General features: G+C 59.9%; 1 protein-coding gene across 3 annotated transcripts; it reads left to right on the forward strand.

Moving 5' to 3' along the window:
- The first annotated feature begins 740 nt into the window (after window positions 1-740).
- On the forward strand, window positions 741-27,713 carry LOC131502576 (granulocyte-macrophage colony-stimulating factor receptor subunit alpha-like). Of its 3 annotated transcripts, XM_058713405.1 has the most exons (13): window positions 741-2,067; window positions 3,833-3,975; window positions 12,313-12,406; window positions 13,878-14,020; window positions 19,125-19,251; window positions 19,333-19,462; window positions 19,960-20,144; window positions 20,710-20,843; window positions 22,282-22,305; window positions 24,434-24,569; window positions 25,075-25,168; window positions 26,027-26,138; window positions 27,453-27,713. In XM_058713405.1, the coding sequence occupies exons 3-13, from the start codon at window positions 12,334-12,336 to the stop codon at window positions 27,528-27,530; spliced, it is 1,236 nt and encodes a 411-aa protein (XP_058569388.1). In that variant the 5' UTR covers window positions 741-2,067; window positions 3,833-3,975; window positions 12,313-12,333; the 3' UTR covers window positions 27,531-27,713. The 3 variants fall into 3 exon arrangements, with proteins under 3 accessions (XP_058569388.1, XP_058569387.1, XP_058569389.1); XM_058713404.1 differs by lacking the exon at window positions 3,833-3,975 and having other exon boundaries at window positions 742-2,067; XM_058713406.1 differs by lacking the exon at window positions 3,833-3,975 and having other exon boundaries at window positions 744-2,067; window positions 26,027-26,108; window positions 27,453-27,711.
- The last annotated feature ends 230 nt before the right edge of the window (window positions 27,714-27,943 follow it).

The raw sequence follows: 27,943 nt of genomic DNA on the forward strand, positions 1-27,943 counted from the left end.
TTCAGTTAGAAACATTGTAGCCTCGTCGATCTCTGACCCTTGTAACTCGTCTCCGTCTCCATGGAGTCAGCAGCAGGCGTGGAAGGTTCTAGGCTCCCGCACACGGCTGGCTGCTGGCCGGAGCCCCCACGTGCTGCGGGACCTGTAGGACCCCAGGGTCCCCCGCGATGCTTCTCTGGGACAGGACCCACCGTCACGCCCAAGACGGCCGGGCCGTCCCCACCCGCAGCCCCGGGGACCCGCCGTTCACAAAACGCGTGTTATAACCCAGAATGAGCCACGCTCTCCCAGGCCCCCTCCCTGCACGGCCCCCAGCACTCTTCAACGCGGAGGCCGCTAACCGAAAGGGACGGTCACCGTCTTGGCGAGCCCCGGGGCGTCCCAGAGCCGTCACCAAAGTGCCAGCAGCGGAGGTGCATCTCCCGAGGCCCCTCGCGAGCTCCGGCCAGGGTGTGAGCTGTGGAAACCCCAATGCACGTTCAAGCCACAACGGTGATCTTTTCGAATTCTGTGATACGTGTCTAGGGGCGGAGGCAGATTTTTTTTTATAAAAAAAATTTTTTTATGTTTATTTTTGAGAGAGAGAGACAGAGTGTGACAGGGGAGGGGCAGAGAGAGAGGGAGACACGGAATCCGAAGCAGGTTCCAGGCTCCGAGCCGTCAGCACAGAGCCTGATGCAGGGGTTGAAGTCACGAACCGTGAGATGTTGGCCTGAGCCGAAGTCGGACGCTTCACCAACTGACCATCCAAGTGCCTCTAGAACGTAAAGGAGACGCGGACAGGAAGCCAGGATTCTCTCCCTCATGACGGGATTCCCCTTCTGACACAGGAATGGATCCCTTCGCCAACACCCTTTCAAACACACCGAGACTCGACCACCAAATCCCCCGCGTCGGCTCTTGGCGGAGAAAATGCTCGGCACTGTGGACCGTTTCTGTGTTCTAGAACCTTCTAGACCCGCACTGCCCGCCGAGGGCATCCCTGCCCCAAGGCTCCTACGCCAGGTACCTCCTGCGTCCCCGAATATTGCACAGCTGCCTCTACTGCTCCGTAGGACCTCCTCGTTCCCACCGTTGGCCTAGAGGGTCAACCCCATGGTCACAAGGCCTTTCGCATTCCGGTCCCTTGTGTCGTCCACGTGCCGTGCCTCGGACCACCCCAGACACGGCGATATCCGTGGCGTTTGTCGATCCGAGGGCCGGCTGAGGAGCCCTGACCCCGACGTAGGTCCCGCCTGCCGATTCAGCAGATTCCAAATCAGACAGAGACCGCCGACCGTCTCGGGACTCACGGTCCTCTGGAAACGTCCCACTTAGCTGTGGGGTTGGGAGGGAGAGATCACCGCCCCCCAGCCCCGCTCCTGAAGTAGACAGCAGGAGCCTAAGCAGTGCAGATGGCTGGGGATGACGTAAACCACTCAATGGCATGCATGTGCCAAGACCCGTATTTACAACCACGTCCGCCTGGGGACAACCCTTCCCATGACACCCAGTGATGGCCTTCTTTGCTCGTGTCAAACACCACTTTGTCCTGTGGTGTAGACGAGACAAACCCCACATGCCCCAACGTCTACGAGATCGTGAATCCTGACAATGGGCTCGCCTCCCCCTGAATGAGAGGAGTTGACATGGGGGGGGTGGGGCACAGAAGGTTCCAGAACAGGAAGCCCAGCACGGGGACCCTGGTTCCCCTGCGCTCCCCAGACGGACCCCGTTGGGCAAGTGTCCAGAAACCCGGGGCTGTAGAAACAGGAACCCTGAGTGGCTGATAAACGGCACAGGGCCGGCTTCACACTGGACACGTCCGGGACGCTTCCTGTCCCGAGATAACAAGGCTGCTGCTCCTTGACGGGCAGGACACGGCTGACGTGCGTCCAGATGAATCATGCGAGGGTCTCCGGGCAGCACAGGCTCCTGACCAGGCCGTGTCTCCTTGTCCGTGCCCAGAGTCTGCCCTCGGGGACCCTGCTCGTCTGCTGTCATCGTCACTGCCTGTCCCCCGGGCAGTACAGCGTCCCCCGAAAGTGCTGAGACGGCCCAAGACAGGCGCCGAGAGCTGAGGGGCCAGTAAGTGGACGTCGTCCCGTCGGTGGGGGCGGGGGGCTGCTGTCCCAGGGCAGGGGGTGCTCAGGACGGGAGGGAAGGGCGGAGACGGCTGGGCGCATCCCTGACCGAGGGCTGGTCTCTGATACAGACGGGTCTGAGACCGTGGTGCAGGTGGGGACCCAGGCTGCGGGGGTTGGCGAGGTGACACCCGGGAAGGGTGTGACTGGGGAAGCAGACCACCGAGGCCACGTCCGGAGCAGGTGCACCCAGGCCGTGACTCACAGCCGCCGGCCGTGGGCGAGCCCGCGGGTCGTCCCCGAGGTGCACGCTGACCTCTGCGATCGTCCTGCCTCGGGGCTGGAGGCTCTGGACCAAGGGGCAGACGGGGTGGCTGAGGCCTGAGGCCAACCTTGGTTCCCATCGCAGAAGACGGGCCGATCGCCTGGGAAGGGGCCAGGTGTCATCAGTGGCCGGTGGCCAGAGAGTGGGCTTACCTTGCCGAAGCCTGGGGACGGGTCCTTGGAGCCCACAGGAAAGACAGGAAGCCAGTAGCAAATGTAGGCGTCGATAGAGGGAACCCCGCTTCCTGACGGGTTAATACTCTCAGAGTGAGAACGACCCTGGGGTCCTGGGGTCACGTGGTGAAGCACCTTGTTGCTGAAAAATGCACAGTCGTTTCTCTTGTTTTCTTCCTCTCTTATTTTTTATTGTTATATGTTTTTGTATCTTTTTTTTTTTTTTTAAATTTTTTTTTTCAACGTTTTTTATTTATTTTTGGGACAGAGAGAGACAGAGCATGAACGGGGGAGGGGCAGAGAGAGAGGGAGACACAGAATCGGAAACAGGCTCCAGGCTCCGAGCCATCAGCCCAGAGCCTGACGCGGGGCTCGAACTCACGGACCGCGAGATCGTGACCTGGCTGAAGTCGGACGCTTAACCGACTGCGCCACCCAGGCGCCCCTGTTTTTGTATCTTTTAATGTGTATTTTGGAGAGACAGAGAGACAGAGGGCAGGTGGGGGAGGGGCAGAGAGAGAGGGAGACACAGACTCCAAAGCAGCTCCAGGCTCCGAGCTGTTAGTGCAGAGCCTGATGCAAGGGTTGAACTCACGAACCGTGAGATCACGACCTGAGCCGAAGTCGGACGCTCAACCAACGGGGCTCACCAGGCGTCCTTTTTATCTTGTTATTTTTAAGTTTACATCCAAGTTAGTTCACATACACACACGGAGATTTTTCATGGAAAGTCGAGCTGAGGTTTTGTCTCAAAATCACACGGGAGGGAGGACAGGGGCGCAGGGATGCGCAGGGAGCCGATTGGGGGTGTCCTTTAACTTGTCGGGGGCAAGACACGGTCTCACCTCCCCAGACAGCCCCCGACGGTGGACAAGAGAAACATGGCTGCAAATACCCAGGAGCTGCATCAGATTCGGGTGGGGAGGGCGGGGGAGGTTTCTTGCAGACGCGAGGCACGGGCGTGCAAACGGAAAGAAAGGGGATCCTGTTTGTTGCACTGAGACGTGTGTAAGAAACGGGGTGTCCAGGAGTGTTGATGGGCACGACCTTGGGGCAAAGACACGCAAAGGGGGCAGCAACACATCCACCTTCCGTGACTCAGGGACACGGCCTGCACGAGAACGCGGCGATTTAAGGACAAATCAGGAGTTGGCACGCGGCTCGGCCGTGTTCCCAGGAGGCCCCCGGGTGCCCAGTTCAGATTCTGTCCGCTCTGTGGGATGCCCTGGGGTCACAGGGTGCATCCGACCATCCCCGGGGTCCGTCGGCAGGCTGGTCCGTCTCGAGGTGGGGGCCCACGGAGCCACACCTCTGCCTGCTGAACCCACCTCCGGACGCACCAGGAAGCCCACCAGGCTCCCCCTCCAGGGTCCAGACAGGAGCCCCCACCCTCGGACTAACAGTGCAGATCCAGGTGATGCTGGGGAGGCCCGTGAACACGCACATGGCCCCCATCGGCCCCCTTTGCATTCCTGGTGACTCTGCTGTACGACTCAGATCGGGCGGCCGGAACAAATAGCCCACACGGAGCAGGATCCAGAATAGACATTTATTCCTTCCTGGTCCTGGAGGCTGGGTGGCTGAGATCCAGGCAGGGCTGAGGCTGGGAGGCTGAGCTCCAGGCAGGGCTGAGGCTGGGGGTCTGAGATCCAGGCAGGGCTGAGGCTGGGGGTCTGAGATCCAGGCAGGGCTGAGGCTGGGAGTCTGAGGTCCAGGAGGGGCTGGGGCTGGGAGTCTGAGATCCAGGCAGGGCTGAGGCTGGGAGACTGATCCAGGCAAGGCTAAGGCTGGGAAGCTGAGATCCAGGCAGGGCTGAGGCTGGGAGTCTGAGGTCCAGGCAGGGCTGAGGCTGGGAGTCTGAGGTCCAGGCAGGGCCGAGGCTGGGTGTCTGAGATCCAGGCAGGGCCGAGGCTGGGTGTCTGAGATCCAGGCAGGGCCGAGGCAGGGAGTCTGAGATCCAGGCAGGGCTGAGGCTGGGTGTCTGAGGTCAACACAGGGCCAAGGCTAGAGTTCTGAGATCCAGGCTGGGCTGAGGCTGGGAGTCTGAGGTCCAGGCAGGGCTGAGGCTGGGGGTCTGAGATCCAGGCAGGGCTGGGGCTGGGAGTCTGAGATCCAGGCAGGGCTGAAGCTGGGGGTCTGAGATCCAGCCAGGGCTGAGGCTGGGGGTCTGAGATCCAGGCAGGGCCGAGGCTGGGGGTCTGAGGTCCAGGCAGGGCCAAGGCTGGGAGGCTGAGATCCAGGCAGGGCTGAGGCTGGGTGTCTGAGGTCCAGGCAGGGCTGAGGCTGGGAGTCTGAGGTCCAGGCAGGGCCGAGGCTGGGTGTCTGAGATCCAGGCAGGGCCGAGGCAGGGAGTCTGAGATCCAGGCAGGGCTGAGGCTGGGTGTCTGAGGTCAACACAGGGCCAAGGCTAGAGTTCTGAGATCCAGGCAGGGCTGAGGCTGGGAGGCTGAGCTCCAGGCAGGGCTGAGGCTGGGGGTCTGAGATCCAGGCAGGGCTGAGGCTGGGGGTCTGAGATCCAGGCAGGGCTGAGGCTGGGAGGCTGAGCTCCAGGCAGGGCTGAGGCTGGGTGGCTGAGATCCAGGCAGGGCTGAGGCTGGGAGGCTGAGCTCCAGGCAGGGCTGAGGCTGGGGGTCTGAGATCCAGGCAGGGCTGAGGCTGGGGGTCTGAGATCCAGGCAGGGCTGAGGCTGGGAGGCTGAGCTCCAGGCAGGGCTGAGGCTGGGGGTCTGAGATCCAGGCAGGGCTGAGGCTGGGAGGCTGAGCTCCAGGCAGGGCTGAGGCTGGGCATCTGAGGTCAAGGCAGGGCTGAGGCTGGGGGTCTGAGATCCAGGCAGGGCTGAGGCTGGGGGTCTGAGATCCAGGTAGGGCTGAGGCTGGGAGTCTGAGGTCCAGGAGGGGCTGGGGCTGGGAGTCTGAGATCCAGGCGGGGCTGAGGCTGGGCGGCTGAGATCCAGGCAGGGCTGAGGCTGGGAGACTGATCCAGGCAAGGCTAAGGCTGGGAAGCTGAGATCCAGGCAGGGCTGAGGCTGGGGGTCTGAGGTCCAGGCAGGGCCGTGGCTGGGTGTCTGAGATCCAGGCAGGGCCGAGGCAGGGAGTCTGAGATCCAGGCAGGGCTGAGGCTGGGTGTCTGAGGTCAACACAGGGCCAAGGCTGGAGGTCTGAGATCCAGGCAGGGCTGAGGCTGGGGGTCTGAGATCCAGGCAGGGCTGAGGCTGGGGGTCTGAGATCCAGGCAGGGCCGAGGCTGGGGGTCTGAGGTCCAGGCAGGGCTGAGGCTAGGGGTCTGAGATCCAGGCAGAGCTGGGGCTGGGAGTCTGAGGTCCAGGAGGGGCTGGGGCTGGGAGTCTGAGATCCAGGCGGGGCTGAGGCTGGGCGGCTGAGATCCAGGCAGGGCTGAGGCTGGGAGACTGATCCAGGCAAGGCTAAGGCTGGGAAGCTGAGGTCCAGGCAGGGCTGAGGCAGGGAGTCTGAGATCCAGGCAGGGCTGAGGCTGGGTGTCTGAGGTCAACACAGGGCCAAGGCTAGAGTTCTGAGATCCAGGCTGGGCTGAGGCTGTGAGTATGAGATCCAGGCAGGGCTGAGGCTGGGTGTCTGAGGTCAACACAGGGCCAAGGCTGGAGGTCTGAGATCTAGGCAGGGCTGAGGCTGGGGGTCTGAGATCCAGGCAGGGCTGAGGCTGGGGGTCTGAGATCCAGGCAGGGCCGAGGCTGGGGGTCTGAGGTCCAGGCAGGGCCAAGGCTGGGAGGCTGAGATCCAGGCAGGGCTGAGGCTGGGTGTCTGAGGTCAACACAGGGCCAAGGCTAGAGTTCTGAGATCCAGGCTGGGCTGAGGCTGTGAGTATGAGATCCAGGCAGGGCCGAGGCTGGGAGTCTGAGATCCAGGCTGGGCCAAGGTTGGGGGTCTGAGATCCAGGCAAGGCCGAGGCTGGGGGTCTGAGGTCCAGGCAAGGCCGAGGCTGGGAGGCTGAGGTCCAGGCAGGGCTGAGGCTGGGGGTCTTAGGTCAATACAGGGCCAAGGCTGGAGGTCTGAGATCCAGGCAGGGCTGAGGCTGTGAGTATGAGATCCAGGCAGGGCCGAGGCTGGGAGTCTGAGATCCAAGCTGGGCCAAGGTTGGGGGTCTGAGATCCAGGCAGGGCTGAGGCTGGGAGGCTGAGATCCAGGCAGGGCTGAGGCTGGGTGTCTGAGGTCAACACAGGGCCAAGGCTGGGAGGCTGAGATCCAGGCAGGGCTGAGGCTGGGTGTCTGAGGTCAACACAGGGCCAAGGCTGGGGGTCTGAGATCCAGGCAGGGCTGAGACTGAGGGTCCGACTTCCAGGCAGGGCCAAGACTGGGATTCTGAGGCCCAGGCAATGCTGAAACTGGGAGGCTTAAATCCAGGCAGGGCTGAGGTTGGGAGTCTGAGATCCAGGAGGGGCTGGGGCTGGGGTTCTGAGATCCAGGCAGGGCCGAGGCTGGGGGTCTGAGATCCAGGCAGGGCTGAGGCTGGGGGTCTGAGATCCAGGCAGAGCTGGGGCTGGGAGTCTGAGGTCCAGGAGGGGCTGGGGCTGGGAGTCTGAGATCCAGGCGGGGCTGAGGCTGGGCGGCTGAGATCCAGGCAGGGCTGAGGCTGGGAGAACGATCCAGGCAAGGCTAAGGCTGGGAAGCTGAGATCCAGGCAGGGCTGAGGCTGGGAGTCTGAGGTCCAGGCAGGGCTGAGGCTGGGAGTCTGAGGTCCAGGCAAGGCCGAGGCTGGGTGTCTGAGATCCAGGCAGGGCCGAGGCAGGGAGTCTGAGATCCAGGCAGGGCTGAGGCTGGGTGTCTGAGGTCAACACAGGGCCAAGGCTGGAGGTCTGAGATCCAGGCAGGGCTGAGGCTGGGGGTCTGAGATCCAGGCAGGGCTGAGGCTGGGGGTCTGAGGTCCAGGCAGGGCTGAGGCTGGGGGTCTGAGATCCAGGCAGGGCTGAGGCTGGGGGTCTGAGATCCAGGCAGAGCTGGGGCTGGGAGTCTGAGGTCCAGGAGGGGCTGGGGCTGGGAGTCTGAGATCCAGGCGGGGCTGAGGCTGGGCGGCTGAGATCCAGGCAGGGCTGAGGCTGGGAGACTGATCCAGGCAAGGCTAAGGCTGGGAAGCTGAGATCCAGGCAGGGCTGAGGCTGGGAGTCTGAGGTCCAGGCAGGGCTGAGGCAGGGAGTCTGAGATCCAGGCAGGGCTGAGGCTGGGTGTCTGAGGTCAACACAGGGCCAAGGCTAGAGTTCTGAGATCCAGGCTGGGCTGAGGCTGTGAGTATGAGATCCAGGCAGGGCCGAGGCTGGGAGTCTGAGATCCAGGCTGGGCCAAGGTTGGGGGTCTGAGATCCAGGCAAGGCCGAGGCTGGGGGTCTGAGGTCCAGGCAAGGCCGAGGCTGGGAGGCTGAGGTCCAGGCAGGGCTGAGGCTGGGGGTCTGAGGTCAATACAGGGCCAAGGCTGGAGGTCTGAGATCCAGGCAGGGCTGAGGCTGTGAGTATGAGATCCAGGCAGGGCCGAGGCTGGGAGTCTGAGATCCAAGCTGGGCCAAGGTTGGGGGTCTGAGATCCAGGCAGGGCTGAGGCTGGGAGGCTGAGATCCAGGCAGGGCTGAGGCTGGGTGTCTGAGGTCAACACAGGGCCAAGGCTGGGAGGCTGAGATCCAGGCAGGGCTGAGGCTGGGTGTCTGAGGTCAACACAGGGCCAAGGCTGGGGGTCTGAGATCCAGGCAGGGCTGAGACTGAGGGTCCGACTTCCAGGCAGGGCCAAGACTGGGATTCTGAGGCCCAGGCAATGCTGAAACTGGGAGGCTTAAATCCAGGCAGGGCTGAGGTTGGGAGTCTGAGATCCAGGAGGGGCTGGGGCTGGGGTTCTGAGATCCAGGCAGGGCCGAGGCTGGGGGTCTGAGATCCAGGCAGGGCTGAGGCTGGGGTTCTGAGATCCAGGCAGGGCCAAGGCTGGGAGGCTGAGATCCAGGCAGGGCTGAGGCTGGGTGTCTGAGGTCAACACAGGGCCAAGGCTGGAGGTCTGAGATCCAGGCAGGGCCAAGGCTGGGAGGCTGAGATCCAGGCAGGGCTGAGGCTGGGGGTCTGAGATCCAGGCAGGGCCAAGGCTGGGAGGCTGAGATCCAGGCAGGGCTGAGGCTGGGTGTCTGAGGTCAACACAGGGCCAAGGCTGGAGGTCTGAGATCCAGGCAGGGCCGAGGCTGGGGGTCTGAGATCCAGGCAGGGCTGAGGCTGGGGGTCTGAGATCCAGGCAGGGCCAAGGCTGGGAGGCTGAGATCCAGGCAGGGCTGAGGCTAGGTGTCTGAGGTCAACACAGGGCCAAGGCTGGAGGTCTGAGATCCAGGCAGGGCTGAGGCTGGGGGTCTGAGTTCCAGGCAGGGCTGTGGCTGGGGGTCTGAAGTCCAGGCTGGGCTGTGGCTGGGAGGCTGAGATCCAGGCAGGGCTGAGGCTGGGTGTCTGAGTTCAACACAGGGCCAAGGCTGGAGGTCTGAGATCCGGGCAGGGCTGAGGCTGTGAGTATGAGATCCAGGCAGCGCCGAGGCTGGGAGTCTGAGATCCAAGCTGGGCCAAGGTTGGGGGTCTGAGATCCAGGCAGGCCTGAGGCTGGGTGTCTGAGGTCAACACAGGGCCAAGGCTGGAAGTCTGAGATCCAGGCAGGGCTGAGGCTGGGGGTCTGAGATCCAGGCAGGGCTGAGGCTGGGGGTCTGAGATCCAGGCAGGGCTGAAGCTGGGGGTCTGAGATCCAGCCAGGGCTGAAGCTGGGGGTCTGAGATCCAGGCAGGGCTGAGGCTGGGGGTCTGAGATTCAGGAGGGGCTGGGGCTGGGAGTCTGAGATCCAGGCAGGGCTGAGGCTGGGTGTCTGAGATCAACACAGGGCCAAGGCTGGAGGTCTGAGATCCAGGCAGGGCTGAGGCTGGGGGTCTGAGATCCAGGCAGGGCTGAGGCTGGGGGTCTGAGATCCAGGAGGGGCTGGGGCTGGGAGTCTGAGATCCAGGCAGGGCTGAAGCTGGGGGTCTGAGATCCAGCCAGGGCTGAGGCTGGGGGTCTGAGATCCGGGCAGGGCTGAGGCTGTGAGTATGAGATCCAGGCAGCGCCGAGGCTGGGAGTCTGAGGTCCAGGCAGGGCCGTGGCTGGGTGTCTGAGATCCAGGCAGGGCCGAGGCAGGGAGTCTGAGATCCAGGCAGGGCTGAGGCTGGGTGTCTGAGGTCAACACAGGGCCAAGGCTGGAGGTCTGAGATCCAGGCAGGGCTGAGGCTGGGGGTCTGAGATCCAGGCAGGGCTGAAGCTGGGGGTCTGAGATCCAGCCAGGGCTGAAGCTGGGGGTCTGAGATCCAGGCAGGGCTGAGGCTGGGGGTCTGAGATTCAGGAGGGGCTGGGGCTGGGAGTCTGAGATCCAGGCAGGGCTGAGGCTGGGTGTCTGAGATCAACACAAGGCCAAGGCTGGAGGTCTGAGATCCAGGCAGGGCTGAGGCTGGGGGTCTGAGATCCAGGCAGGGCTGAGGCTGGGGGTCTGAGATCCAGGAGGGGCTGGGGCTGGGAGTCTGAGATCCAGGCAGGGCTGAAGCTGGGGGTCTGAGATCCAGCCAGGGCTGAGGCTGGGGGTCTGAGATCCAGGCAGGGCCGAGGCTGGGGGTCTGAGGTCCAGGCAGGGCCAAGGCTGGGAGGCTGAGATCCAGGCAGGGCTGAGGCTGGGTGTCTGAGGTCAACACAGGGCCAAGGCTGGAGGTCTGAGATCTAGGCAGGGCTGAGGCTGGGGGTCTGAGATCCAGGCAGGGCTGAGGCTGGGGGTCTGAGATCCAGGCAGGGCCGAGGCTGGGGGTCTGAGGTCCAGGCAGGGCCAAGGCTGGGAGGCTGAGATCCAGGCAGGGCTGAGGCTGGGTGTCTGAGATCAACACAGGGCCGAGGCTGGAGGTCTGAGATCCAGGCAGGGCTGAGGCTGGGGGTCTGAGATCCAGGCAGGGCTGAGGCTGGGGGTCTGAGATCCAGGCAGGGCTGAGGCTGGGGGTCTGAGATCCAGCCAGGGCTGAGGCTGGGGGTCTGAGATCCAGGCAGGACTGAAGCTGGGGGTCTGAGGTCCAGGCAGGGCCAAGGCTGGGAGGCTGAGATCCAGGCAGGTCTGAGGCTGGGTGTCTGAGGTCAACACAGGGCCAAGGCTGGAGGTCTGAGATCCAGGCAGGGCTGAGGCTGGGGGTCTGAGATCCAGGCAGGGCCGAGGCTGGGGGTCTGAGGTCCAGGCAGGGCCAAGGCTGGGAGGCTGAGATCCAGGCAGGGCTGAGGCTGGGTGTCTGAGGTCAACACAGGGCCAAGCCTGGAGGTGTGAGATCCAGGCAGGGCTGAGGCTGGGGGTCTGAGATCCACGTGGGGCTGAGGCTGGTTCCTCCTGAGGCATCTCTCCTCACCACGTAGACACCAAGTGCCTGAGTCCTCACGTGGCCGTCCCTCTGTCTGTCTGTGTGCTGACCTCTTCTTCTCTAAGGACCCCAGTCCTGAGGGACCAGGGCCACCCAGTGACCTCATGTTCCCTTTGTCTCCTCTTTAAGGCCCAACGCCCAATACAGCCCCACTGAGGTCCTGGGGCTGAGGGTTTGAACTCGTGAATTTTAGGGGACGCTATCCAGCCCCGAACCCCCTTTCTTGGAGAAGGGACACGTCCACCCCCAGTGTTGTCAGACCCCCTTAGGCCGGGACCTCAGCTCCTGAGGCCAAAAATGACCTCTTCCCCTTCAAAGCCTTTTCTCGTCCTTGGGCCTCAAACGGCGCTTTGGGACTTTATCGCTGGGCCCGGCTTCCCGTCTCTGTCGGCTCTGGGTTTCTCGAAGGGCCGCCCCTGGGGTTCTGTGTTGATGGGGAGCCCGACTCCGCACAGGCCCCGCCCCGAGGGCTCACTTCGCCTCGTGGCCTGGACGTGTGACTGCGCTTCCTTCCGTGCTGGTAAACGTTTCCACGATGACAGCACGCCCTCTGGGTCCTGACCCCCCAGAACCCTAAAAGAACCCCGGAGGCCCCGAGTGGCGTCGGTGGCATGGGAGGGCCACCCCCCAAAGGGAAGGTGGGACGACGTGAACCGAGAGGCAAGCGAGGTCCAGGATGAGGCAGACAGGCCCCCCTCCCCCCTCGGGCTGACCCAGGACAGGTGCGCCTTGAAGGGCACCAGAACGCGTCACCCCAAAGTTTCCCTCTTGGGCACAGGGGTGATTTGGAGGGACAGGCCACTGAGAGCCAGCAGAAGCAGGAAGTCGGACGCCTAACCCACTGAGCCACCCAGGCGCCCCATAAATGGATGTTCTAATGGTGGAGATGTTTCCGTACGGGGAGAACTACACCCAGAGACGTCTCATCATGTGAGAGACTCTTATTAACAAGACAGACCTTAATGGCCATGAATTTCCTGCGTTTCCTGTTTTGCGTTTCCCCAGAGCTGTACGTCCCCATCGGAAAGTCCGGAACCCCTTTTCCCAGGCTGAATCTGACACGGCTTCTAAGCCCTGGTCATCCGTCCGTCTCCCTGAGCCGCATGTTTCTTTCTGAGACCCCGTGTGTATATGTGTAGTTAAAACTGGTGTGTCTGTTAAACTTTCATCTGTTTAATTTGCGGGTGTCGGGTCCAGAACCTAAGAGGTTCCCGGGAAAAGATTTTTTTTCGTCTCAGCAGCAGGAATGTGGACGTGACCAGCAAGGGCCAGGGATGCGGCCAGGAGCTCATTAGCGGTGACACCCCTGGGGGGGAGGCAGCTGGGGATCTGACCTCTGACCTGGTGTCTCCTGTGAAGGTGCAGCTTTGGGACTGGGATATGGCGGCCGTGCTGGATCTTCTGACCTTCCTGGTCGTCCTGAAGTCGGCGTGCTGTGCACAACCACGGCCGGGTAGGTAGAGGCAGGCGCCCCGGGACGGGGTGAGATTGTCACTCCCCCCCACCCCCGTGATGCCAAAGGGGACAGAAGTCCCTCCCCCAAGACCTAAAGCGTCCCCCGGCCCCGAGACCGCCCTGCTAGGGGGAGGGGTCCTTTTGCAAATCGAACTACAGGTATTCATTCGCGGGCAGAATCAGGGACCCAAGGGTGAAGATTCGATCCCGCAACACGTCCACCAGAAGGTGCCAGAGAGCATGTAGACATGTTCCCGCAGGTGGTCCAGGAAAACGGGGTGCTCAGGGGCGTCTGGGGGGCTCACCCGATCAAGCGTGTGACTCTGGAATTCGGCTCGGGTCCCCCCCGATCCCATTTCACAGATGCTGCAGATCCTGGGATTGGGTTGGAGTTGATGTTCGCACAGAGCCCGCCATGGGGCTCGAACTCACGAACTGCGAGATCAGGACCTGAGTCAAAGTCGGACGCCCAACCGACTGAGCCCCCCGGGCGCCCCTTCTCTGTAGTTTTCACATGATTTTATGCATTTTTCAAATTATTGTCACTGTGGCTAATTATAAATTATTTTCTGTATTTTTCTGAAATTTTCAAATTATCGTCACGATCGCTAACTTGTCTGTATGTTTCCAATGATCTGCTGTAGTTTTCAAACTATTTTCTATGTTTTTCTTTTCTTTTTATTTTTTTAAAGGATTTTATTTTTCAGTAATCTCTACCCCCTGCACGGGGCTCGAACTCACAACCCGGAGATCAATAGTCGTACCCTCCACCCACGGAGCCAGCCGGGTGCCTCTGTGTTTTTCCGTATTTTTCAAATTATGACTGTAGCCAACTTGTGTCTTTCAAATTATTTTCCGTAGTCTTCAAATTATTGCTCTGCCCAATTTGTCTGTTTTTCTGATTATTTTCTGTATTTCCCGAATTTTTATTAGTATAGCTAAGTTCACGGGCAAGAAGTGACGTCCTTGTGGTTTGTTCGTTTTCTTAGTTTTTTTTTTTCAGCTCGTTCCTTTAAGAAAAAGTTTATGCGTTTATTTCTGAGAGAGAGACAGAGCGCAAGTGGGGGAGGGGCGGAGAGAGAGGGAGACAGAGAATCCCGAGCAGGCTCCATGCTGTCAGCGCAGAGCCTGATGCAGGGGTCGAACTCACAAACTGCGGAAGTCGAGAGCCAGACGCTCAACCCGCTGAGCCCCCCACGCGCTCTGACCTTGTGGGTTTGATTTGCAACCTCCCCCCTCCCCCCGCCCCAACGACTACGGATTCTGAGCGTCTTTTTGTGGGCTTGGACAGGTCCCTGAGTTTTTCACTTTGAAATGGTCAATGTTACGTTGTGTGAATTTGCCACGCCCCACGTTTGCAAACCGTCTCCCCTGTTCCTAGAACATGACCGGGGGCGGGGGGAGGGGCAGGTGGGGGTTCCGGCTCCTCCTAAGGGTTTGTGTTTTCATTTTTGCTTTTTTAATCACAGCGCAAGACAAAATATCCCCTATTATAAACATGCAGCTGGATTCAAGGAAAAAAACGTTAACCTGGACTTACACAAGAAACGTGAGTGACCAGGAATGCACAATAGATACGCCGACTGCCTATTCCGCTATGGTGGGCCCACAGGTGAGTGTCCGGGGCTCACGCCTTATGGCTTTGCGCCCTGTGAATCCGGAATTTTCCTGTGAGGCGACTCTCGCGCCCCTGGCCTGCCTCGATTTCCACCCCTGTTGCTTTTGTCCGGGGGAAAAAAAAAAAAAAACATTTCCTGTATCCTCTTAGGCTCTTGCATAGGGATGTGCAAATTAAAATGACACACGCCAGATTTTTTGGGAGAAAAGAGGTACAGATTTGTTCCTATGGTAACTTTTTACATCCATGAAGGTTCAGAGGAAAGATGGGAAACCCCAAGGAGCAGGGAGGTTTGGTACCAGTTTTTTAGGAGGGTGAGGAATTCTGAGTGAGAGGTGGGTTGTCAGAGGAATGGGCACTTTGGCTTCTGGGGCCAATAAGTTGTGGGGACGGGAGTGGGCAATAAGCCACAAGCCTAATGGCAGATATGGGTTATTTTAGTGAGGTCTGTGTATACAGTGTCTTCTCCGTGCTGGCTCTCCACATCAGGCAGGAAGGGTCACTGCCCTCATCTTGGCCCAGGAGAAGGTGGGGGCAGGTCATGCCACCTTTGACACCTTTGGGGACATTTGCACTCTGCCTTCGTATAGTGGGGATAAAACTTACACACTAAATCCCGCGTATGAGGGAGAATATAACAGCGGTCTTTTCTGCACCTGCCTTTGCTTTGATTTTTCCCTTCCGTGAGGGGGAGGGGAAAAGACAGGGATTTGTCCCTTACGTGCCTCCCACCCCCTTCACGTTAGAACAGTCCCGTCTGGATTCCGTCCCTGTCTTTGGTCTCTGTTCGTTCACTCATCGTATACTTCACATGCTTCCTCAGTTTCATTCTAAGGAGGTTGGGCAAGGAAAATTAGCCATTACACTCTTACGTTCTGTCTCTGAGGGCTGTGAATTAACCTGATGAAGGATTACGATGAAGAGGTGAAGAGGCGAGAGGAAATGTATTTCTGTGCATATGGAGTTTACAAAAAGAGTAGCCCAATGAATAGGTAACGTTAGGGCCTTGTATACCTAACTGGTAGGGAAAAGGGAAGAGAAGGGCGCCTGTGGGGCTCAGTCGGTCAAGCATCAGACTTCAGCTCAGGTCATGATCTCTCTCTCTGCCCCTCCCCCACTCGCCCGCGCGCGCACGCGCGCGCTCTCTCTCTCTCTCTCAAAAACAAACATTTTTTAAAAAGTTATGAACTTGAAAAAAAAAGTAATAAAATAAATGTCAAGGTTATTAAATAAATATAAAAATTCATGATTATGAAAAATAGAGATAAATAAAAAACTGTGTTGGTCATTTCTGTGCATTTCATAGTATTCTTCTGATGGCTTGAAAAAAAATTTTTTTTAATTTTAACTGTTTGCTGTGGTGCAGAAAAGCCACTGAGGTTATGGGCTCTGTGTCCACAGGTCCTTACCCTCTTTTATAAATTCAGTGTGTTCGGGAAAGCATCCGGTTCTCCGAATTTTGTCCTGTTTAGAAAGAATGCTAATGTGGCTCTTTCCTCTAGAACCGTGTGGACTTTCTGTTTCCGTTTCAATTTTCATTGTGAATTCAAGAAAACAGTTCAAAAATTCAGTGTTTCTGTACTTACAGTAGTGGCCGTTGATGTAAAAAAGAAAAGAAAAGGGCAAAAAAGAAAAGGAAAGAAAAGAAAAGAAAAAAGAAAAGAAGAAAAGAAAAGAAATGAAATGAAAAGAAATGAAAAGAAAGAAAAGAGAAAAGAAAAGAAATGAAAAGAAAAGAGAAAAGAAGAAAAGAAATGAGAAGAAAGAAAAGAGAAAAGAAGAAAAGAAAGGAAAGGAAAAGAAATGAAAAGAAAGAAAAGAGAAAAGAAAAGAAATGAAAAGAAAAGAGAAGAGAAAAGAAAAGAAGAAAAGAAATGAAGAGAAAAAAGAAAAGAGAAGAGAAAAGAAAAAAGAAAAAAGAAAAGAAACAAGAAAAGAGACAAAGGTCTCTTGTCAGGTCAAAGAGATTCCCTTAAATTCTTGCTGATGTAAGCTTTTTTTACCCACAGAATTTGCACCTTCCTGAAAACTTGTTTTGGGACCTCAGCTGAGATGATCAGGTTTTCCCCTCCCCATCCCCCTGGTCGGCCTCACTAATACACACCGTGCACAAGCTTAGTACAATTTTTAAATTTTTTTAAGTTTATTTATTTATTTTGAGAGAGAGAGAACAAGCAGGGGAGGGTCAGAGAGAGGGAGAAAACCAACTTCGCCACCCAGGCGCCTCCGAACTTAGTACAATTTTTTTTTTTTTTAAAGTTGAATCCCGTGGCGCCTGGGCGGCTCAGTCGGTTAAGCGTCCGACTTCGGCTCAGGTCACCATCTCACGGTTCATGGGTTCGAGCCCCACATCGGGTTCTGTGCTGACAGCTCGGAGCCTGGAGCCTGCTTCGGATTCTGTGTCTCCCTCTCTCTCTGCCCCTCCCCTGCTCACGCTCTCTCTGTCTCTCAAAAATAAATAAATGTAAAAAAAAAAAAAAAAAAAGACACCACGTTGAATTCAGTATATGAGCCTGGCGTTTGGAGTTTTATCCTTTTTATAGTTTTTAACGTTTCATTTTTAAGTAAATCTCTACACCCAACGCGGGGCTTGAACTCACAACCCTGAGATCAAGAGTCGCACCCTCTTCCGACTGGGCCCGCCAGACGTCCCACATTTTTAAAATTTTTTTGATGAAATTGGTTCCTTTAGGAATATCCTGTGGGTGGTCTTGGATCCGAGCTGTGCCAGCAACGGAAAGTCGAGTCTGGCTGTGTTTTCTTAAAAGCCCCCGTTTGTGCGAGTGTGTATTTTGTGGTTCATTCCCTTCCGTGTGGTCTGCACAAATCTGAGGGTTTTCTCCTGCAGGAAAAAAAAAAAAAACAAAACAAAACACCTCGTTCTTTTGCAGAAAGAGGTTGCAATGCTTTCAAGTAGCTGGCAGCTTCCTCCTTCCCGCTGGTTTGAAAGGGAATGTTCCAGAAGGAGACCCTCGCTGAGCCGCCTCCTGGGGCCACCTTTATCTTAAACCGCCTCATGTGTCAGTTCTGTCCTCTCCCAAGGCTTTAGTAGGAAACAGCTCATTCCGTTTTTTGGGGTTTTTTTTAATAGTCATGTTTTGTTTTTAGTTGGGAGCTGGGGGCTTTTCTGCAGACTCAGAAAACGCGGCCGCAGAATTGCACAATTTCTCCCTGGGATTGGGGGTTTTCCGTGAGGCCCAGCAGGCAGCGATCGGAGGGCATTCCTGAACTTGGGTGTGTTTTATTCCTTCCTTGGCAGCCCCCCTCCTGCAAGCCGGACGGGAGGGCGGATTGGGGTTCTCTGCAGCCTGGGGATCTCCAGCCGCTCCCCCCGGGAGAGGAGAACTTCCTGCACCCGGTTCGGCACACGCGGGAGCTAACGGTGGTCCGTGTTTCCTAGGTTTTGAACTTGAGGAGGAAACGTGCGTGCGTGTAATGATTTCCCTCCTGGCCACACTCCACCGGATCACAGCCACGTGGGCAGAGTCCACCCGCTGGGCCGCCCTGCACCCCTGGAATCCGGGGTTTGACAAACAGGATGCGGCCCGTGCTGACTTTTCTCGTCGCACGTGGTCTGGTTTTCCTCTCGAGCTTTTTTTAATCTCGTGTCCTCAGTGCGCTCCGTGTTTGGCACTTGAGGCCGCCTTGGGCTGGCTGCTGTCGGCCTCCCCGCGGGCCCGCGCCGCCCTGGCCCCTTTTTCCAGTTCCGCGTTCCATCCCGGTCCACGTAGGAGCCGTCGGGACAGACGCCACGGTCCCGGGGGGAAAGACGATGATGAGAAATGAACAGTGCCATTCACCCATGAAGCAGAACACAGCGGGGTACCTGCAACAATGTGCAGGAACTTGGCAAAAATGTTGCCGGGTGACGGAAGCCGCCGGACACAAAAGGCTACATTGTGCCTCATCCCAGTTGCACCCAGTGTTCCCAGGAGACAAATCTTGTACCAGGAAAGTGGCCCAGGGGCTGGGGGAAGGGGACGGGGTCGGCCACTCGTTTTTGTCAGGTTTCTGGAACAGAATGTTTTGCCAGGAAAGGGTGTCTGTAGACTTAGCATTTCCCAGACGCCTGATTTTGGGCCTGTTTGCTTTTCCTTAAATGAGGGGAGTTCCCCCCCCCCCCCCGCCAGGCCTGGGAAGTGCCAGGGACAGAGTGTAGGGATCAGTGACCATCACCCGGATGCTTGCAGAATCCCCTTCCAGAACGTATGCTGGAGGCCAGATTTCGGAGCGCAGGCCCTGGCTGGATCCTCAGGCGTATTCGCACACCTTGTCCCCCTCCCCGCCCCCCGCCACGGCCCCCGTGCCACAGCCATCTAGGCTCTAGCCAGGGTGTCGGCCACCCTCTCTTACCTTTGCAGAGCCTCAAAGTCAGGCTGAGAAGTGGGAACAGTTTCTATTGGTGCCGATGTGCAGAAACACTTTTCCTCTACACTCTCAAGTGATGTCCACGGGGCTGTGCAAATTAGACTGACAAAAGACAGATTAAGCGAGGCAGGTTTTACATGGTGTTAAAATTCTCAGTGCCATGAGGTGGGGGGGGGGGGCTTCATAGAAAGAAGAAAATGGACCCAATGCAGCAGTTAGACTTGGGAGTTTGTATACTATTTTCTTCACACACAGTAGTAAATCGTGCAGATGTGACAAGAGACGGGAAAAGAGGTTTGAGGCGGCCGAGGGCAGCACACTGGGGGAAGATACGTGTTTGAAGGAAAGTATGCACGGAAGTAGGGACGTCGTTGGCATTAATCAGGTCCTGGCCATTATGGGCCAGATGTGAGCTCTTTGGATTATGGCAGAGAGGGCGGTGTCCCCATGCGTCTGATTTCGCGGGACCTCTGAGCTGGTTCTTATAGGCGAGGGCGGGGTTTCCCGGAGGTCGTGGGTCAGGATGTGCTCTGTCCCTGCTGACGGTAATTCTTTGGGGAAAGAAATGCAGGCTGGGTGTCGTTCCCGTGACATCTGTGCTGTAGGTTCGATGTCATCCGGGCGCTGGTGGGGCGTCTGGAGTGCTCTCGGCGTTCAGGTGCCCTGGGCCCTTCCCACCGGGAGCCCCGGGGCAGGGGCGCCTGCAGACAAGGCAATGCGGCCTTTGCAGGTGACGGAGGACCACACCTACGTCTGCACCTTCCCCAACTCCGTGCTGCACAGGGGGGCCAACCTGACCGTGAACGTCACTTGCGACGGGGACGTGTTCCTCCAAGTCCTGACTTTCGCTAACCCAGGTGAGGTCCCCGTCAGCTGCGGACGCGTGGTTCCCGGCCCGCCTGCGGGGCACCGACGGATTTCGGGCCGTGTCTCCCCAGGCAGGGAAGGTTCCGGAGCCGTGAACTTCTCCTGCCTCATTTACAACGTGCGCTTCATGAACTGTAGCTGGGTGCCCGGCCCGGCCGCCCCGGCCGACGTCCAGTATCGACTGTTCTCCTGGGCGTCCAGGTGACCGGGAGCCCTCGCTGCGCCCGGGACCCACGCGGCGGTCCTCACGTCAAGTGCTCAGCCTTTGGTTCAGGGCCCCAGGGTGGAGGGGGGCGTCTCCCCGAAAGGTCCCAAAGTCACCCAGCAAAGCACCCATCGGCCAGGCCCCTGGAGGGAGGGGGGGAGAACCGGGCAACTTTGCTGCCTCCTGGCCCCAGCATGCAGCCCCCCTTCCCGTCCTAGGGACGAGGACATCCCCCATTTGGACACTGAATGCTTCACGGAAGGGGTTGTAACCCCCTCGCTCTGCAAAGGGCGGGCCCCTGCCCGTACCTGCCGCGTGCCGGCCGGTCGCCTGGGACGCACATCGCGTTCTGGTTTTACGCTCATTGGGGGGACGGGACTGTCCCCTGTCATCAGTGGGTTCTCTGGGTTGCGGGGGGGGGGGGTGTGGCTGGCAATGGCTGCCCACGAGGACCCACAGGCGGGCCTGCCCTCGCCCCCCTTGCACGTGACAGGCATGAGGCCGAGGCGGAATGTGTCCATTACGTCCTCGGCCCCACGGGGACCCGCGTGGGCTGCCATTTCGACCAACTGGGCGAACCCCAGAGAACGGATAATTACTTCTTCTTGGTGAACGGCACCAGCAGGGAAACGGCGATCCCGTTTTTGGATTTCACTCCATTTAAGGCCGTTCAAATCGGTAAGTCGCGGCCTCCCTCGCCCTGCGTTTGGCTCGCCGTCCAAGGTGACCGGTGTCTGGCTGCCCCCGGGGGTGGGGGGAATGCTTCTCTAATACGTGTATTTCTTCCAAGAGGCGCATCACAGCCTTCTTGTGCGTGGGAATACAAAACAAGAAAAAAAACTTCTCCTCTACACTCTTACGTTCTGTAGCGAGGATTGCAAATTAAACTGACAAGCACTCTATTAGCGGGAGAAAAGCATACTAATTTAATTTTAATTCTTACATGCCTGGAGGGGAGCCTTCATAGAAAAGGTCGAGAAATGGTCGAGGGCGCCTGGGTGGCTCAGTGAGTTAAGTGTCCGACTCTTGGTTTTGGCTCAGATCGTGATCTCACGGTTCGTGGGTTCGAACCCCGGGTCAGGCTCTGTGCTGACGCTGCAGAGCCTGCTTGGGCTTCTGTCTCCATCTGTCTCTGCACCCCCAGCCCCCACACTTGCTGTCTGCCTCTGTCTCCAAATAAATAAACTTAAAAGACAACAAATGGGCTAAACACGAAACACTTTGTCGTGTTTCGCTGCCGTAGAGAAGTACGATCCACCCAGGAACATCACCATCACCTACAACCGGTCGCACCACATCATCCGGTGGGAACATCCCGAGATCCGATTCGACCTTTCGAGTCACATGCTGTATTACGAGCTGGACATCCAAACGCCGGTAAGAACCCACGCGTCCGTGAACGACCCACACAGCGCGTGCTGTCCCGTTTGCCCCTGGGGCGTGAAGCGCGCAGATTCATTTTTGGTCTTAAAAAGGAACCTCTATGGAGGCACCTGGGTGGCTCAGCGGGTTAAGCCTCGGCTCTTGCGTTCGGCTCAGGTCAGGATCTCATAGTTTGTGAGTCCGAGCCCTGCATCAGGCTCTGCGCTGACAGCATGGAGCCTGCTGGGGGCTCTCTCTCCGTCAGTCTCTGCCCTTCCTCTGCTGTCTCTCTCTCTGTCTCTCTCTCAAAACAGACATACTTAAGAAAATGGTTTATAAAAAATTTTTTTTCAAGTAATCTCCATGCACAACATAGGATCTGGTCCTGGGCACCCCAGACCCCAGGACCTTTGCACAGACTGCTGCCTGTGCCCACAGGCTCTGCCTCTGTCCCCAAGTGTGAGATCCTTCTCTGTCTCCACACTGAATGAATGAATGAATGAATGTTGTGAATATCCGTGCACGGCCCCCACACACCACAAGAGCGCCTCTCCTGCCCACGGGACCCGCCACAAGGCGTGATCTGCTGTCCACGATCTGTCCCCAGGTGTCCACGTGTCCACGTTCCCAAGGCTGGCGCCAGCCGCTGGCCCCGTCCCACAGCCCGCAGCGCCCTTTACGGCACAGTCCGGCGCTCTCCTCAAAGGCGTGGAGGGGTCCCCAGGCCCAGCCGGGTGTGGACCCCTCACCTGTCGGCACCTTTCCAAACGGAAGTTAGGCGGTGTCCCTTCTGTCCTGAAAACCCTCCCAAGAGGCCAGGTTTGGGTCTTGGATTCGGGTTCGTACCCTGGACGTGGCCGGCATCCTGGTCCCCAGGGCTCCTGTGCGTGACCTCACACGGGTGACCTCGCACTGGTTCCTCACGGGTAACCTCAGGCAGGTGATAACACAGGTGGCTGTAGACAGGGGACCTCACCCAGAGTGGGCCGCGGGCCTCTGACGTGGTTAGTCCACGCTGGACATCTGAGCGTTCGGACAAGATGTGACCGTCGGAGCCGCCTTCTCGTCCCTCACACCGTCCCCAGGACAAATTACCAGCCAGTGGTAGAGTCACAGTGACGGAACTCGGTGTTGAAGTTTCTCTACCCTCTTAAGTGCTGTCCCTGAGGGCTGCAAATTAAACAAAAGGCAGGGGCGTCCGGGTGGCTCAGTTGGTTGAGCGTCCCACCTCGCTTCCCTGGAGAAGGAATTTCTGATATGTTCGCTGTCCTTCCTGGAACTGAGGTGTCCCCACAGAGGGGTCGTACGGACCCTCATTCCCGGTCTTTTCTCTTTAGCAGGTAAGGAAGCTCTGACAAGGCTGCCTCATCCCGGTCCAGGAGGTCCAGGCAGGTTCCCACAGTTGCACACGGTGCAGAAAACGCAGACACTGACCATTTTTCCTTTCTTACAGGCGAGCTCCCCAGAAACAAACCGTGTAAGTATCTCGTCCTTTCTCTGTGACTTACGTGCACGGGCCCGGAAAGCGGGGGGAGCAGGGGGAGACCCGGTTCCATGTTCACTGACCACCTGGGCCGTGGGTCCCAACCAGCCCCTTAGCGGCCCTCAGGGTTTCACTCTCGCGTTGGGACGCTGTATTTCTCCGCTGCCCCTGACTCAGCTCAGGTCACCCGCGGACGGGGAAACGTCCTTCCAGACGATCTCCTTTGGGCCGATGCAGTTCACACGTTGTAGTGAGTGTAACAGCGGCCGGAAAAGCTTGTGTCCCCCCAGAACCCTGCACTGGGGTCATATTTGGAAACAGGGTCTTTGCAGATGTCAGTAAAGGATGGATGGGAGATGAGCCCATCCTGGGTCAGGGGGGCCCGAAATGCAATGACACTGTCCTTACGACACAAAGAGGAGACATATACACAGAGGAGAAGCCACATGAAGGAGGAGGCAGAGACAGGAGGGACACGGCCACGAGCCCAGGGGCGCCTGGAGCCCCAGAAGCTGGAAGAGGCAGGAAGGAGCCTCCCCTGGAGCCTCTGGAGGGGGCACAGCCCTGCCTGCATCTCAGGGGTCCTGCCCTGTCTGGATCTCAGGGGTCCTGCCCCTCCTGGATCTCAGTGGCCCTGCCCTGCCTGGATCTCAGGGGCCCTGCCCCTCCTGGATCTCAGTGGCCCTGCTCTGCCTGGATCTCAGTGGCCCTGCCCTTCCTGGATCTCAGTGGCCCTGCCCCGCCTGGATCTCAGCGGCCCTTCCCCTCCTGGATCTCAGCGGTCATGCCCTGCCTGGATCTCAGCGACCCTTCCCTGCCTGGATCTCAGGGGCCCTGCCCTGCCTGGATCTCAGTGGCCTTTCCCCTCCTGGATCTCAGTGGCCCTCCCCTGCCTGGATCTCAGCGACCCTTCCCTGCGTGGATCTCAGCAGCCCTGCCCGGCCTGGAAATCAGCGGCTCTGCCCCTCCGGGATGTCAGACTTCTGGTGTCCAGAGCTGGGGAAGGATGCCGTCTGTGGTCTTAAGCCACGGGGTGTGTGGTCATTGGTCAGTGTTGCCGTCAGATGCTGGAACTGACGTGAGCCCCCCCCCCCCCCACATCCTCTCAAGGGCAGCAGCGACCCCCATCCCGCAGATGGTCTCCCATCCGTCACCTGGCTTCCCATGGGCCTCACGTGCTCCCGGGTGACACCCACCCTGCTAGCCAGATGCTGCCCCACGGACCACACCTGCAGTGCCCGGGACCAGGCTGAGGGTCCTGTGCAGTCTCAAGGCGCCCCTGGGGGCCAGCCTCGGAGCGCCAGGTGTCCAGTCTGGGACCCCTCGCCGCTCAGACGCCAGCTGAGATCCAGGGCACCACAGGCATTGGCCAGGCGGTGTGTGTGGCTCCCGCTGCCTGGGGGGCTCTCCTTGGGGGCGGGGGGATCCCTGCTGCCCCCCTCAGCGTCCGTCTGCAGGAGCTGGCCCGGCAGCTCCCTGGGTCCTCGTCTGCCCTGCCCCCCGTTCCTGCCCCAGGGCCCTGCGGGTGGGCGGCCGGGAGCAGGGCGCCTGCAGAGCCCAGAAAGAACAGCGGGGTGTTTCAGCCGCGTGCCCGGGAGATCAAGTGCGTTCCCCGCGCAGAGGACCGTCCAGATGGTGCCCTGGGGCTCAGGGTTGTGCACTCTCGGGTCCCTGTGGCGCCAGGGAAAGGCAGGTGGGGACAGCGGACGCCTCCCGGCCAGCGGCTCCGATTCAGAGCCCGGCTGTGCCTCCAGAAAGCGAACGGGCCGACGGGGCTCCACGGGGTCGGTGGGGAATCACCGCAGGCCGCGTCCCGAGGGCGCGAGGTCTCTGCCCGAGGTGTGGGTGCAGCTCAGAGAGCTGTGGGCACCAGGCGTGAAGCGGGGTCAACCTCCCCGGCGGGGGAGGCGGGGCCTTACCTCCCAGGCTTTGGCGGGGCGAGACTGACGAGACGGACGTGCGGAGTTGCGCCCGGACGCACGGGTGTCCCCGCGCGGGGTGTGCGGCCTGGTCCCTGCACGGACCCCAGACCTCAGAGCCCAGGGGACCCCCCCGGCCCCGGCCTGCTCCCCGACGACCCTTCAGCAACGTCCCTCACGCACAGTCCCCTCCCGTCTCCAAGGTTTTCCAGAGGGGACAGGACCCGAACGTGCACCTGATGCCTAGTTCCACCACCAGAGCCAAGAGCGCCTTCCGGGTGAGGGTGCGTTACATGTATAACCACCTGTGCAGCGAATGGAGCCCCACGTGGCGGTTCGGTGAGTGGCCGAGGCCCCCCGCGCCGCGCAGGGACCCTTCGTTGGGGCCCCGGCTTGGCGTCCTCTGCCGTCTCGTCTCGGCACCGCTGCCGTGGGACCCAGGCCCCCCTGAGCGCATCTCGAGCCGTCACTGCCCTCTCACCTGTGACCCTCTTCCCATCAGGTCCCGTTCACAGGTCTCCGGGGCACCACGTGGGCCTCTTTGGGGGGTCCGGACACCCCGCAGCACCCTCTCCCGGGTCCCTAGGGGCCCCCTAGGAGGCCGTCCCCCTAGACTCAGCCACCTGGGCAAACCAACCTGCCCAGAGGGACATGGGGAACCCCACGAGGCCAGGGTCTGCCTAAATGGCCCCCTCCAGGGGTCCCACAGGACTGTTCTGGGGGCGTGAGCCCAAAGTATGCACCAGCTGGATGCCCATGCGCTCTGCAGGCTGGCAGCCCCCCCGCCCCCCCCGGAAGCGCCTGCTGTATGCAAAGCTGACCACCTGCTTCTCTTCCCCGCCAGGCCTCCCGGAGCAGGATTTCAGCGGCGCCCTGGTGGGGCCCGTGGTGGGGACGGCGGCTTTGTCTGCGCTCGTCCTCATGTTCCTCTGCAAACGGTAAGCGCCCCCCCCCCCCACCCCGGACTTTGCAGAAGGCCACGCGGCCCTGGCCCGGGAGCCTGGGGAATGGCCAGGGTCTCTCGCGAATCCAGAGACCGCGAATCCAGACACTGGGGTGGAGTCGAAGTTGCTTAAGGCTGGGGAGGGGCGGGGGTCTCCTGCTGTCTCCGCCGCTGTCAGCGGCCCCACAGCCACACTGGGATGTCGGAAAGACCCTCCCGTCCCACGTACCGCTAGACTGCGCGCTTCCAGGGGGGTCCCAGCCAGAGTCCTCCGGGTCCAGACGCTGCGCTCCGCGGTCGCCAAGGGGACAAAGCACCATTCGGGACGTCCCGTCCCCGTGTCCACGGCTGGGACTTGCTCACAGGGTCCCCGGTTAGGGAACCCTTCCTGGGGCCTCAATTAGGATGGTCCTCTCGAGGCGGGGAGGGGCAGTGAGCCTCCGGGGGGGGGGGCGGGGCGGGGTGCAGCAGGCGGGTAACGACGCGTGCGCAGCTCTGGACAAGTCCAGGAGCAGGGGAGTCTCCAGGAGACGCCGGGGCTATGGGCGGGTCGATGGGGGCGGGTCGTTCTGCCTCCCCGCGTGCTCCCCAGGACCCTCTGATACTCAAGGACCAAAATCAAAGCCCTGGGGCCTCTTGGGGACCTGGAGAGTCCAGGTGTCCTTATACACTTTGTGGTGCTTTAGAAGACCTGGGGTGGGGCACTTGGAGAGGATCTGAGGAGTCCTGCGCGCGTCTTCGCTGGTCCGGCAGGTGCACACCAGGCCTGGCGGGTGTCCGTGGGCGCTGCGTTTCTCCAGGAAGGGACGCGCAGAGGCCGTGGGGCCCTTCACGGTGTACGTCTCCCCACCAGGTTCTCCGTGAGGCGCAAGATGTTCCCTCCCATCCCGCAGGTGAAGAAGGAAATCGCCAAGGCCCTCATGCCCACACCGGGGGTGAGTGACCCCTCCGTCTGCACCCAGGAGGTGGGCGCGTCCCCTCCCGGCTGCCAGCGCCGTGTGAGGTCCCGGGAGTGGGGGCAGGGGTGTCTCTGGCGGTGGGGGCAGTCCGGGGGTGCGCTATCGGTGGGCGGGGGGTCAGCGGAGGGGCCACGACCCTCCAGCACCCGAGGCTGTGCGCGTGGGCGCTCACCAGGAAAGCCGAAATGCTGGGCATTGGAGACGCACGGCCGTCTGCCACCCCAGTCCCCGGGAGCAGGCGTGTGGCTCGTTTCCCTGCCGCAGATCCGGGGCTGGTCCTTCGGTGCTGGTGGTTCCCTCCTTGGGGGGAGCTTGTGGGCGCCGGCGACCGCCCCCCCCCCCCCATTACCACACCTCCTGTCACAGGAGCAAAGATCCTACTTCCAGATCCAGCCGCCTTCGCGTCCTCATGCGTCAGCCCAAGCGCTCCCCCTGAGGAGGCGGTCGGACACCCCCAAAACGCCCCGTCGGGGCGCCACCCCGCGGCTTCCACGACCCAGGCTGCCCTCGCGGGGTGCTTAGGGTCCACGGAGAAACTTGGGAGGAAGCTACGGGGCTTGCGGTGCGCTCCAGTTTCCAGCTCAGGTTTCCAGCGTGCTCCCTCCAGAGGCTCCAGGGCAGGGTCACTCCCTGTCCCTTAAATTGGGGGGGGGGGCTCCCTGAGGCCCCCGGCGGCCCCCAGCGTCCAGGCTGGACGGAGCCTGATCTCACAGGGGGACTGTGTCACCTGGTGGCAGCCGGGGCCACGGCAGCCTGCGGGGTCCCCGAGGGGCGCCCGGGGCAGGCAACGGGGGACTTTAGGGGGCCTCCCGTGGTGTCGCCGGGCAAAAGGGAGGGCTTCCTGGGTGTCCGCTGGGGTGAGCGTCACAGTGACGCAATATTTCCATTTATGACAGGTTTGTGGAAACCTAAGTCACACGCTCCCCCCCCCCCGCCCCTGTCACCTATTCCAAAGGCCCAAGGCAGGGGCGTTGTGCCCCCCACCAGCTGCGTCTGGTTCCAAAGCATTCTCATGACCCCCAAAGGAGAGCTTGTCCGCATTAAGCATCACCTCCATCGGATTCCAGGTCCCCCCGACCCTGTGGGCGCTCACGTCCACCTCGTGTGGCCACATTTCCCTGTTTCGGGTGTTTTGTACCCTTGGGGTCTCGCCCCGAGGTCCTGTGTGTCCCGCTTCTGTCCCTGAGCATCGTGTCCTTTTCGCAGCCGAGCAATAGTCCCCCCACCCCACCCCCCCACCCCCGGCCTGTTTGCACCTGCCGGCCTCGGGGCGTGGGAGGGTTCGGGGGTCTCGACCCTTGCCTTCTCTCTCTCTCTCAGGTCGCCTGGGACGAGGGCCACCCCCCGCCGGGCCCCCAGGACCCCGAGGACGTGGTCACGCTGGAGGCAACGTGCTGACGGGCACGGGGACGAGGGGAGGTGGTGCGTTCCGCCTGCGACCACTTCTGGCACCGTGTGGTGTTCGCAAACTAGCAGATAAATAAACTAACGAGAGAACATAACATAAGAGAAGGAAAATAACAAGAGAAAACGTAATAGGGTGAAATAAAATCATACAGGGCAAAAAAAGAAATGAAATGACAAGACAAAATGTAAGAATAAGAGAATAGCAGGTGGGGAAACGCCGAGCGTCCAATGGCAAACGAGCCTCCCGGCTTCTCGGGTTTTGCAAAGTGCCGGCCTGAACGCGGGTCCTCGTGCTGGCGAACCGGGGTTGCTCACGCGTCCTTCGAGACGCGCCCGGCCCGCCGTCCACACGCGGTGCGCGGCGAAGCTGCGGGGGCGTCATCGGGGGCCGTGGATGCGCGCCA

The sequence above is a fragment of the Neofelis nebulosa genome, chromosome X (assembly GCF_028018385.1).
Source record: "Neofelis nebulosa isolate mNeoNeb1 chromosome X, mNeoNeb1.pri, whole genome shotgun sequence".
Taxonomy (NCBI): domain Eukaryota; kingdom Metazoa; phylum Chordata; class Mammalia; order Carnivora; family Felidae; genus Neofelis; species Neofelis nebulosa.

Coding starts and splice junctions, on each gene's coding strand:
- LOC131502576 (XM_058713405.1), top strand. CDS start 12,334: ATGGCGGCCGTGCTGGATCTTCTGACCTTCCTGGTCGTCCTGAAGTCG. Junction 14,021..19,124: donor CCGCTATGGTGGGCCCACAG/GTGAGTGTCCGG, acceptor CGGCCTTTGCAG/GTGACGGAGGACCACACCTA. Junction 20,844..22,281: donor AGCTGGACATCCAAACGCCG/GTAAGAACCCAC, acceptor CCTTTCTTACAG/GCGAGCTCCCCAGAAACAAA.